The sequence below is a fragment of the Neophocaena asiaeorientalis genome, unplaced genomic scaffold, assembly GCF_003031525.2.
Source record: "Neophocaena asiaeorientalis asiaeorientalis breed wild unplaced genomic scaffold, Neophocaena_asiaeorientalis_V1.1 scaffold9, whole genome shotgun sequence".
In the NCBI taxonomy this organism is placed as follows: Eukaryota; Metazoa; Chordata; class Mammalia; order Artiodactyla; family Phocoenidae; genus Neophocaena; species Neophocaena asiaeorientalis.
Window position 1 is genome coordinate 904,441 of NW_020171825.1, and position 13,016 is coordinate 917,456.

The 13,016-nt window shown below is 36.6% G+C and overlaps 1 protein-coding gene across 1 annotated transcript in view; it reads right to left on the minus strand.

Moving 5' to 3' along the window:
• The window catches only part of PCCA (propionyl-CoA carboxylase subunit alpha), a 353,227-nt gene that overhangs the window by 166,594 nt on the left and 173,617 nt on the right, over positions 1-13,016 (minus strand). Inside the window, exons 15-16 of the mRNA XM_024739985.1 lie at positions 10,331-10,399; positions 8,511-8,586 (exon numbers count right to left, since the gene is read on the minus strand). Coding sequence (XP_024595753.1) covers positions 8,511-8,586; positions 10,331-10,399 — 145 coding nt within the window. The remainder of the gene's footprint in view (positions 1-8,510; positions 8,587-10,330; positions 10,400-13,016) is intronic.

A 13,016-nucleotide genomic window follows, 5' to 3' on the forward strand; every position in this document is an offset into this window, starting at 1 on the left:
TAAAGAATTTTTATCTTAACAAAAGCTCACAATCAGCTCGGGAAAAAAGAAAAAATCATTTGAACAACTAAACAGTTATCAAACTAAACAGTAAACTGTCCACTTTCTGTTCTTCATAAAACAATTTTTTAACCCCTCTATCCTTTAGAATTAGTCAGATGAATGATATTTAACTACAAATCACAAATGCTTCTCTTTTTTTATTCCTTGAATGTTAGCTTTGGGAGGAGGGGAGCACGCGCTCCTCTTCACTTATTTTTTTAAAACTTTTCATTTTGGAGTATTTTCAGAATTATAGAAAATTCACAAAAATAGTACAAAGAGTTACTGTATGTCCTTTACCCAGATTCTCCAAATGTTATTATCTGACCACATTTACTTGCCTTGTCATTCATTGTCTCTTTCTCTCTCTTTTTATGTATACACACACACAATTTTTTTCTTAAACATTTGAAGGTAAGTTGCAGATAAGATGTACTTTACCTCTAAATACTTCAGTGTACATTTCCTAAAACCAAGTAGAGTCTCTTCTGGAATCGCAGTACAATGACCAGATCAAAAAATTAACACTGATAGTAGTATCATTATCTAGTCTACAGACCTTATTCAAATTTCACCAGTTGTCCTATTTATGACCCTTACTACAAAAGGAAAACTTTTTTTCTGGTCCAGGAACTAATCCAGGATCACACGTTGCATTTAGTTGTCATGTGTCCTTAGTTTCCTTTGATGTAGATAAATTGATCCTTTTTTTTGTTTTTTGACCTTTTCAAGAGTACAACCCATTTATATTGTACACTTTTTTGCAGTTTGGTTTGTCTGTTTCCTCGTGATTATATTCATGCTACATATTTTTTGGCAAGAATATCACAGAAAGAATGTGTACTTTTCAGTGCATCATATCAAGAGGTGCATGATATTGATTTGTCCCATTACCAGTGACATTAATTTTAATCATTTGGGTAGGTTGCCAGGTTTCTCCATTTTAAAGGTACTATTTGTCCCATTGTAATTAATTAGTTATCACCTGAGGTGATATTATGAAACTAAGCAAATACCTGTCTCTCATCATACTTTCATCCACTAATTTTATCATCAATCATTGATGATTCTTACCCAAACAATTTGGTGTTTGCCAAGTACTGATTTTTCTACACTTGTTAGTTTAAAATCTACTGTAAGGAAGAGCTGTGAGCTCCACCCTCATCTATCTTTCTTACCTATCTGTATCAGTATAAACTCATGGACTTATATTTTATTTCATGGGTTTTAATCTGTTGCTAGCATTATTCATTTTGTTGCTGAGGTCTTTCCCAGATTGGCCAGTGGAAGCCCCTGAAAGCTGGTTCCTGTGTCTTTTTGACACATCACCATTTTTTGAACACTTGATTACATTCTTATATAGTATCTTTCAGGCTCATCTTATACTCTTCCTGAAAGGAGCCATTTTGTCAAGGAGTGCAGGTTCCATTTATGGGGGATGGTATTCAGAAAACAAGACCTGGGTGCTTGGTGTGCTCCTTGCTCTGGGTGTCAGTGCTGCTATGACCTCTCAGCAGGACAGCAGTTCTCAATCATTTGGCATGACTGTCCCCTCAGGGGACATACGGCAATGTCTGGAAGTATGTGGTTGTCACAACTGAGGCGATGCTGCTGTCATTTACTGGGTAGAGGCCAAGGGTATTGCTAAACACCCTACATTGTACAGGACAGGACAGCGCTCCCCGCAGCAAAGGTGTGTCTACCCCAGACGTCAGTGGTGCTGCAGCTGAGAAATCCTCAGCTAGAGGGCATGTGTATGTATGTACACACACACAATTACAAATGCGGTAACATATAGTTATATATTTATCTTTCAATCTAGGTTAAGAAGTATGAATTCACACTGAACTTCCAATTCAACACCATGGGGTTCATTCCACACTTTTTCATTCCCATACCTGTAACTCCTTTCTCTGACAGCGAGAAACTTGGCTCTTCTTATCCACCATACATGTGTTTATTTCCTCAGTCCCAGAATATACACAAACTGGTTTCAGAACTGCTAACTGATCAACTAGGAAAAACAAACCTACTAAGTAGAGTTTAATATTTGTTTATACATATTTTATCTCTGCCTTGAGGGTATCCAGTAAAAATACTATTAAAAGTTATTTAGATTAGCTTTTTTGGTCCCCCTCCTTCAGCATGATTGTATTATTCATACAGTCCCGTCCATCTGTTTGTATTCCATTTTGAGTTTTTTCCACCAGAACATTAATGATTTTATTTTAAAATATTAAAATGAATCTAAAAGTCAGAAATATACAAAAATGTATAATCAAAGAAGTCTTTCCCTTTCAGTCCACGTACTGCTTCCCATCCCCCAATCATTTCCACCAGATCGTCCCTCCACCTCCTACAGGTATGTCATCTTATTAGTTCTGGTCTTGTGTACATGTGTGTGCTTCCAAAAATGAGCAGATACATGTATATATTCTCATTTCTCCTAGTTGTCTGCCAATATCTATTTTCCTTTCCTTCCTTTAATAAGAGAAATGCTACACTCTACCTGAGGATATGGCCACCTTGTATCAACTACATCTCCCATTTTCCGAGCATCTAGGTATGACCACCTAGACTAACCACCAATAGGACAAGAGCAGAAATAAAGGGTGCTTTCTAGGTTATGCCCTGAAAAACAGTGAGCGTGAACTCCCCTGTCCCTGCTCTCTTCCTGCTGAGGCTGGATGATGGGCATGAAAGCAGCCACTTTGGGCCCCAAAATGAAAACCATCTGCTGTGAATGTGTGAGTCACCCTACTGGCCGTTGACAACCCCTTTCTCAACTGTTACATTGAAGAGAAATTAAACTGTGTCTTTCTTAGGTCACTGTATTTTTGATTCTCACCGTCACAACTGCTTAGACTAGCTTAACTATGAAAGGTCTTCAGGTGCAAAGAAGACAGTGCATACCAGTAAATGAAGACAACAGTCAAGCAGGAAAAAAGGGGGCCTGAGAGAAAGTGCTATAAATCAGACTGCAGAGTCCATGCAGAGGCAATGGGAGGACACTAAAGCAGGGAAGTGATCACTGGCTTTGTACTTTAGAAAGATTATTCTGTGCATACTGAAGAATGGATTGATGCGGTAAAGAGTACTTGTAGAGAACCCAATCAGGAAGCTACTGCACTCATCCATGATATAGATAGTGTTGGCTTGGGACTACAGGGCCAGAGGAAAATAAACAGACTCAAAAGTTAACTAGATGAAGTGTACAGACCCAGCCCCCTCAGAATGCCTTTGAGACCACTTTTCTGAGCCCAAGTGCTCACTGCCGTTACGTCAGGGACTCTGCATCCATTATAGGAAGTACAAGCTTCCCTGCCCATCCTCGGAACCTCAGATAACTCAACTACCTCCTCCCTCCCCAAACACCTGCTCCCTCTTTTCCAGGCCTTTCCACAATACCTTCTGAGAGCGCGCTCCATGATCAGTTGGGTCTACCACAGAGCCGGCATCTTCATGGGACATTCCACTCACCTCCTTCCCTCAACTGAAATACTCAATGTCCTCAAGGACCTCACTTCTCCAGCAACCCTCACTGCCACTTACAAAACACTACCTCTTCTAATCCTTGGAAAAACTTCTGTTTCCTTGAGGTTTATTTTCTCTTGTCAGGAAAACCTTCTCCAATTCTCTGTCATCTATCAACATCCTTGCCACAGTGTAATACTCTCTAAAGAATTTATGTTACCCAACTCATGACCTTCCCTCTGCTCCTAACTCATACCACCCATGTGGATGATCCACACAACATTATCTCGGCTCTGTTCTTAGGATCTCATGTCAAATAATCTGTTCTTCCACTTTAGCCACCTGGTCCCATAATCACACCCTGAAATCACCTCGTGTTCAGTAACTGCACCACTTTCAAAATCACCAATTCAAAATACATCACTTTCCAATGGCAATCCCCATCTTTCCAGCTTATTTCCCAAGTGCCTTCTCTGGGCCAATACTGAAACTTCCAATCTAGAATGTAAGACATTCTACATGTCAACTGCCCCTGACTCTTCTGAAGAGTTAATGTTAAGACATACAAAGAGGGCAAGAAAATAAAGAGACATAACCAATATAAACTTTGATTGGACCATGCTGGGGCTAAAAAGCAGGTAAAAAACACACTGTGGGGAACAACTGAGGAAATTCCAGTATGGACAGTACATTAGATGAGACTGCTGCTAATTTCCTTTGGTGAGATAATGGCATTGTGGTTTTGGAGGAACATAATCTTACCCTTAAGATGCATTCTGAAGTATTTAGGAGTGATATGTCATAACGTCTGAAACTTTCTGTCAAATAGTTCAGGGGAAAAAACAGGAGAGAAGGGTGAAGGGGAGGGAGAAGACAAAGAAAGGAAGAGATGGAGTAAAAAAGCAAATGTAGGAAAGTTTAACAATTCATCTAGATGAAGCGTGTACCAATGTGCAAAGTACTATTCATCCATCTTTTCTCTAGGTTTGAAAACGCCTAAAAGTTAAAAGTCTGGGGGCTATGTATCAAGAACCACCTCCCTCTTTTGAGCTAAAAAAATAATATATATTTCAATATGATGTGTATATATCCACGTCTTTCTCTGTGCTCATCCAAACATAACTAAAAATATTTTAGGACGAGAAGGTTTTAACTAAAAGCTTGCATTACTCTCCAAACTGCTTTTCTACTTTAATAACACATACAGACATGACTTCAAGTCACAGCTGCACAGTATTTTATAATGAAGATATGTCCATTTGGTGGACACTGCGGCTGGTCAGAATTTTGGCTACTACAAACAAGGCTGCTGTAAATGTCCTTGTAAACAGCATCTCACAATTCAGTCTTTTAACACTATAGGGTAGATTCCCAAAAACTGAACAGCTAGGTGAAAGGACATGTACTTTTAACACCTAGTGCCAGTTTATTTTCCCAGAAGACAGCAGTAGGTCATACTTCAGAGATGCCTGAGTGTGCCCATCACCTTTACTTCACCAACACGGTAAGTTACCAGTCTTTTTAAAAATACTGCTCCTCTGAGGAGTCGTTTTAAGGAAGCACAAGTAAAATATTCTCAAAAGAGTTACCTATGAGTCCTAAAGCAGTACTCACATTACTTTCAAAGGACAAAAAGGGAGAGGTGTGAAAAGAAAGATACCCTCTCCACCTCTGAATTCCCACTCTACTTTTTCACTCCACTATTATGGCACCTATGAATTTATATTACACTTACCTTATGTATTTTCCATACCAAGTATACCAGAAACTCTTTGAAATAAAGATAGTATCTCTCACTCATTCATTTACTCATTCAACAAATATTTATTAATCACCTACCATGTATCAGGAACTGCTAAGCACCAGTAATACACAAATAAACGAGATAAACACCATCACTGCCCTCATGTACCTGATACTCTTATGGGATAATCCAACATTTAGCAATTAATTAAACAACTAATGCTTTAATTACAGTTATGGTAAATGCTTTGAATAAGCAGTAGAACAGGGGGCAATGAAACCATATAACTCAGCACACAGTACTGGGAATGGCCTAAAATGGGCTTTCAATATGGCTTATCCACGGTTTAATAAATTTCACATAACACCAACTGACTGATAATGATTTATGACATACAGTTTTTAAACCTGTGGTTTTGCAACTGTAATGAGAGAGGGAGAAAAGAAGATGGGAACTAAGGTTACTGAACTCTACAAGGCAGTACTGTTGCCAAGCCCTTCTACATACCGAACCTCATTTAATCCTCACCACTAATTTATAAGGCAGAGACTCGCAGTCTTATCTCTTAAATGTGGAGTGTGAGATTCAGAGACACATAGTTATTAAATGGCATCCAGGACAGGATATGAATCCAGGCCTGTCTGATTTCTTTCTACTCTATCACAGTAAATCAAAGGTAGAAATTTCAGACCAAGCCTGGAAAAATCTATCTGCACAGTAAAATATATCTTGCTTTACACGTGATACATTTAAAGTTAGGAGAATAATAGCAAGCCTACTTTGTATTTAAGTCACTGAATTAAAAAATATAATAACTTGTGTACTTATACATAAAGTATAATAAGTAAATTAGTGGAAAACATGTTCATTTAAAAAAAAATATATATATATGGGGCTTCCCTGGTGGCACAGTGGTGGAGAGTCTGCCTGCCGATGCAGGGGACATGGGTTCATGCCCCAGTCCGGGAAGATCCCACATGCTGCGGAGCAGCTAGGCCCGTGAGCCATGGCCACTGAGCCTGCACATCTGGAGCCTGTGCTCTGCAACGGGAGAGGCCACAACAGTGAGAGGCCCGCGTATCGCAAAAAAAAAAAAAAGAAGGTGTATTCTGTAAATATAAAAGAATATTCCGTTCAGAAGCCAGACACAGAAGAAGAAAAACTTTTAGGTGGAACCAATGCTAATTTAATATTTTGACAAACTGCCCATATGCCATGCCACTATGTTATACCAAATCAAAGTTTAATAGAGATATGACACGACAAAATAGTCTTACTCAGATTGACTATCTCAGATTCATGAATTTACCATTCAAGCTCATTAGAATGAAACCTAAATTAACCACCAACTAATAATTCAACAACCACAATAAAAAATTCAATGATAGGGTGGGGGCGGCAGGGGGAACATATAGAAAACTCTTACAAATACTTTAAAAGCCTCTGGGAATAATCTTACCAAGTGCCTTGTTTATGTCTACGTATGTATGTATAGTTAAGCGCGCACACACGCACACGCACACACACACACGAATTAGATGTGTGTTCCAAACATGCACAAGAATAATTTTGTGGCAATATTATTTCCGTAGGGCAATAAACCTCTCAAGGCCTACTTAACCAATGTACAGCTAAAATATGCATCTGCTGCTTATGGTAGAACACAGCAGAGTTATAAAACCAGAAAATACTCTACCATTAAGGCTAAAAAGGAGCTAGAGAAATAGCCAGAAAGAATGTGAAGGGAAATTTTCAAATTCTAAGAGGCTCTGGATGTTAATGGTACTTCTTAAAATTACACCTAGGTTCACTTGAAAGCTTTCCTTTTGTGGATGGAGGTGAATCACTAGCACATGAGATTAGATACAATCACCATCACTAATTAACAGATGGGAATAAAAGAGGGTGACAGTAAAAGGGAAGGGAGGGAAGAAAGTTCTCCTGACCTAACAAAAGAAAAGCTGGAAGAGAAAACATGATGACAAGTGAGGATTGCATGACTTATCTACCAACAGATGAAAATTAGCAGGGCAAGGTAGATGTGTAAAAATAGAGTCACTAAATTGTCCTGGGCCGCTATTGTCCAAACTGTTCACTGCACAAAGGAAGTTGGTCAAAGGGGCAAAGTGAGGGTTTGACATGCTCCATTGCTAAGCTGGGCTCCCTGTCTCAGGGCTGGAGACATCCAGAGAACAGAGCACTTTTTCTAATTCACACGAAGTTGCAGTCACTTGTCAAGACTTTCGACCTACGGGCTGTATCCACTCAAAAGGAGGCTTTTTGAAATTGCAGAATAGCTCCATGTGGGCTTGAAACAGGCTGGGTAGTCATACTCCACCACCGTCCCACCCTTTCATCCTCCAAAATATAGCCTCTCAGCCTCACTGCTATATTTAGTGAGCCAGAAAAGAGCCAAGCTATACAGCCAGTCTTTCTTACGGACATTCTTAGACCCACAGTATTCATTCACAATTCAAAGTGAACTTATATTTCACACTTTAAATTTGATATTAAACTCCATTATTCTGAAGCTGATGTTAATTTATGTTGGGCTAAAGTAAAATGATCTTTTCATTACTAATGAAAGTTGCTAATAAAATTTATACTGTAATTCACTCCTTAAGGGAAATAAGTATAACTTTAATTATTTACATTTAATGGCTCCTCCTAATACCATTATCACTACACACCCTAAAGGCTTGTAGGATCACACTTTGTTACACATTAGAATTATCCTGTATGTACGTGAGGTAAGAGAATTGCATTTGCTAGAAAATATTTTATAGTTTGCTCTAATTCAAAGAAGCAAAGAGCCATTCCCTCTACTCTCAAAGTAGTCAAATGTGGGTCACTATGGTTTAAATCTCCATACATTTTTAAGTTTCAAACATCAAAACTATACAAACAAAAACACAAAGACAATAATATAGCAAATTGGCTGTCAAGCTGCACTAGACAATAAAAGACTCCAGAATGAAGAGTCTATAAAATACTAAATGCGCATCCAGGAAAAGTCATCAATCATAAGTTTAATTAAATAACTTAATTTCAGATGTATATGGAAAGTATATGATTGCTACAGAAAATTAAATACCTATTCTTAATTAGTATGTCAGTTTAATTCAAGCTTCTATTTCTATTTAAACTCATAGTAAGCAAATGTTCTAGCGAATTCTCTAATAAATCTTCAAGCTGTTTTCTAGACCTGGACTCAATGTATAATAACATAACCTCAAATGTTTGTTTTTACCTCGAATAACATAATTATCCAGTGCATCTTCCATTCTTTTCAGTGCTTCCCTTCTATCAGAACCATATGTGATTAGCTAAAAGCAAGCAAACAAACAAAACAGTTTATATAGATATAGATCAATCTATCTATCTGTAAGTCAAACATTTCATCCTAGTAAAAATTAAAATATTTCATAACAGATTTCCAGAAAATATTTTGAAATTTCAGTGGTTCAGTTTTTAGTACAAACTACGTCAATTAAGATTTTTTTTAAGTAAACAAATATTAGAATCAAGCTATTTCAGACTTTTCTCGGAGATTTCACTATCACAGAAAAGAGCTATTTGAGGTAAACCAAAATGTAACAAAAACAAGCATATAAAAATTTAAGACGAAAGATATCAAAAGTGTGAACATTTAGGATGGGATATAAACATCTGGGATAGTGGAGGATTAGGCAAGATTTGTTTTTTCTCTCCCTTCAAGTATGACGCCCTGAATAGCTAATTTTACACATAATATAGCCCAGAAGCAAAGGGTTCTTATATTGGAAAAACAGAAAGATCTTACTGTTCTATACGATTTTGTGCTATTTATATGTGTTAGAGCTTTTATAAATTAGCAATAAGAACTATTCGTAAAATATTTTTCTAGTTACTCTGTTAGTCAATCTATAGTTTCCAATTTTTTGGTACATTTAATTAGCTGTTCAATATCAAGCCAGGTTGAAAATTAATTTGCAGACCATTTTTCTGAACAGAAATGTATTCATCTAAAAATGGAACCCTGTATCTATAATATTTATTGTATTTTTTATTTTTTAATTAAATAGTATTTCTCTAACAAACAAAATACCTAAAGTTCACTTTAACAATATTAGTATAAAAACTTAAGTGAAAAAAGAAAAATGAAGAAGTGGGTTGTTTACTACAACTACATAAAAAAGTACACTTGGAAGAAAGAAAAATCTTAAGAAATAGGAGTTGGGAATTCCCTGGCGGTCCAATGGTTAGGACTCCGAGCTTTCACTGCTGGGGCCCGGGTTCAGTCCCTAGTCAGAAAACCTAAGATCCCACAAGCCACTCGTCATGGTCAAAAAAAAAAAAAGAAAGAAAAGGAAAAAGAAATACGGGTTTTAGTAAAGAAGTCATCCTTCAATACAGGTCTATCACTTTAGAAAAAATAGGATATTCTAAATAAAATCCAGTTTCAACCACTATAGTAAGAATTTTACACTTTATAAGATCATAAGATTTGAAAATGTCAAAAGATCTAAAATTTTAAGTAGACTGGTTAATATATTCTGGAAAGTCAAATTTCAAAAAGGGAGCAAAAAGACATAGTCTTACACAAAATTTAATTATCTTAAATCTACATAAGTAAGTAGTAATTCATAAAAACTGAAAAGGTGAAAAGTCCTTTAACAAACACAGCCTATCACCTCAACTCCTTGACATCACCTGCATTCATACTTTCATCTTGGACAATGTTCACTGGCCAGAAAGCAATGTAACTCCTCCCTGCAGTGGACTGGGTTGGTGCCACTGGTTAGCTAAGCTTGTTACTGTGGCGACTGGGGTGATGGGGTGATGGGGTGATTTCACTGGGGAGGAGGGAGTGTTGCCAACTAACATAATGTCGAAATTTCTCTTAAGAGAAAGAAAAGCTGCTCAGTTTTCACTTTTCCATCAGTGGCCATCATTATTTGTTTAATTATAGCACATGATTCAGATAAAGTACCCATTCCAGACTTTTTCTTTTCCCAGACTTTTCAATTATATATGTCCATTTTCTCTTGAGAAGAAAACTGAAAGAAACCATTAAGAAGTCGAACTAACTTTTGAAATCATTGGATCATAATAAATGCTAATATCACTTCCTGGTTGGATGCCACTATCAACCCGGACCTGGGAGGAAGAAAGAAAAGAAAAGAAAGTTCATATTGTGAAGCTATCTTTCTAACAACAAATTTAATTTCCATGAAGCAGATGGATAATTTCAATCTCAAATAACATTTCAGCTTCCAGTAAGTAGAATAACAATCTAAAAATATAGAGACCAAACAAACTATCTTGATCTATTATTATACAGTACAACACATATTTTTTTGTTCTCCCACTAAATGAAGGAACTAAGAAAGAGCAAAAAAAAACCCAAACAAACAAACAAAAAAAACTTTATACATCACTTTCGTGGGATGTGTTGGTAGCTATTTGATGGTGCCTTCCAACTGAAGGAGAGCATGAACGATGCCCCTTCTAATCACACTCCCCACTCTACTCTTCCGAGAGTTCCAGTGTGGACCCCAGTCAAGCCATGCAGCAGGACCTGGGAGCTCTGCTCATCAGCTCCATAGGAACACTGGTCCTGTGGCTTTCATGTCTGTAACACTTTCCTTTTTTGCCTCACCCTCTCAACTGTAAAATGTGAGTTTTTTTCTGTTACTGTCAGTCCCCCGAGACTTTAATGTTTATACAGCTTTTCTCATGGCTTTCCTTTGTAAGGACACAGCCCCAATTAGAGTTCTGATTTTGTGATTTTCACAGGGGAAAAAAAAATAGCACAAGTTCAAAATATTCTTTTGAAAAACCTGATTGCCGTTAACCAGCCAACAAGTTAGTTAGTACATCGCTGATTCTTGTTTTCATCTCCCTGTTTGAAACCAGCAGTAAGGCACAGAGGTTAGCCATGTAAAACTTTAAAATGAGCAGTTGCTGAGGATGAAATATTTGTTAAATTATTGTGCTTAAGTTTTGGAATCTGAAGTATTTAAAAGCTAATCAAAATAGTTAAGATAGCCCAGCATGTCCTAGGGGGTTTGAGGATAGAAGAATTTAATGGAAGCTGCTAGAACAGCAGGACTTTGATGCCCAACATGGTAAAGGGGTGGGAAGAGAAGAGCAAAGCTCACATAGCTCTTCACCTGTGGGAAGAAGTCTTCCTAATAAACAGCAGCTCATCTGTCTGCAGCAAGGCAGAAAAAGGTCAACACAGCGGCTGTTAGGCCTTTCATATTTTAATTTAGGCAATTATCAAGGGACCACATGTAGAACCTCTTGTCTAGGATATCCACATGAGGGTTCGATGATGGCTTTATTATACGATGACATCAAAAGATAAGCCACAGTTTCATTCTCTTAAAAAAAAAAATCATACTACTGTTATTCTCTTTGTAAGGTTTTAGAAGATAACATTGTCACATACCCAGAATGCTTTTATTTCTGTATTTGCAAATAACTCATGAAAAAATATGGATATTTATATTTGCATTCATATTCATATATGAAAATCTTCATTCTAAATGAAAATCATTCAGTGCACTTAAAACACATATTTGGCTTTCTATTTTCTGAAAACACACTTCAGGACATCAACTGAAGTTCTATGAAATTCAGTGTTTATAAAAACTAGAAAAGAATTAATGGGGCAGCTGTGAAAGCAATAATATCATAATCTACCTCCTAGACACATTTAAATTGCCCCAAAATGACAACTGGTGATCAAGTTACATAACAGAAAAGACATCTCTGAACTTGCATTTTTTTAATTATAGTAGCAAAAAGTTAAAGAGCTAATTTTACCACCATGTATTATTTAAAACCATAGCATGCTTGCTAAAGCTGTGTTTAAAACTGAGATTGGTACAAGTTCTAAAACTTCTGACTTAAAACATATGCTACATAAACTGCTACAAAGCTAGTGTGGAACTTTGATGTTCAACCCACTAGTAAAATAACAGACAATAAAGAATATTTTTTTACATTCTCCTATAGTAACTTAAAACTTTAGTTACCTAGAATAACACCACCCTAAAAGTTAAGTTACCTAGGGCTCTTAGATATAACTATGTCTTTGTTGTTTAATAAAATTATCATCACAGAAGGTATGTCATTTTAATTAAAAAATATATACGGTAAAATAAAGATGTATTAAATATAAGCAATACATATCTTTCTATAAGCAAATCAACATTTCCAATTTAAAACTAACAAAGCATGAAAAACTGACTTACAATTTACTGTCTATGCAGCTTTTTCCAAATGATAATCAGAATTCAAAAAAAGGTCTAACAAATGAATTAAAATTAAGTCTCCATTCCTCCACTGAAACAAAGCCTATACCAAAAAATATATTTTAGCTTTTGCACTAAAAGCTTTAAGAATAAAGTCAAGTGGAATTGTAACCAAATTTCTAAGCAGAAAAAAATTGCAGTCTGAAAATAACAAATTTACAAAATACAGTGATCAAAAGATAAGAAAATCTTCATCTTTGCCACATAAGCTAATAGGAGGCTTAGAGAAGAATGTGAAAAACACAAACCAGAAGTTAACTCTGAAGTATGTATTCCTGTGATCAAAAACAGTTAAGAGCTGCAAAGGATCTCCTGAGTTAAAACTAATCTAGTTTAAGAAGGCAAGGAAGAAAAACTACCACCACCGCCACCCAAGCACCTGTGTATGAGTCTCAAACCATTGCTCGGAAACCTCGGGCATAATTTAAATGTCTTTCTTCACACAGTGGACC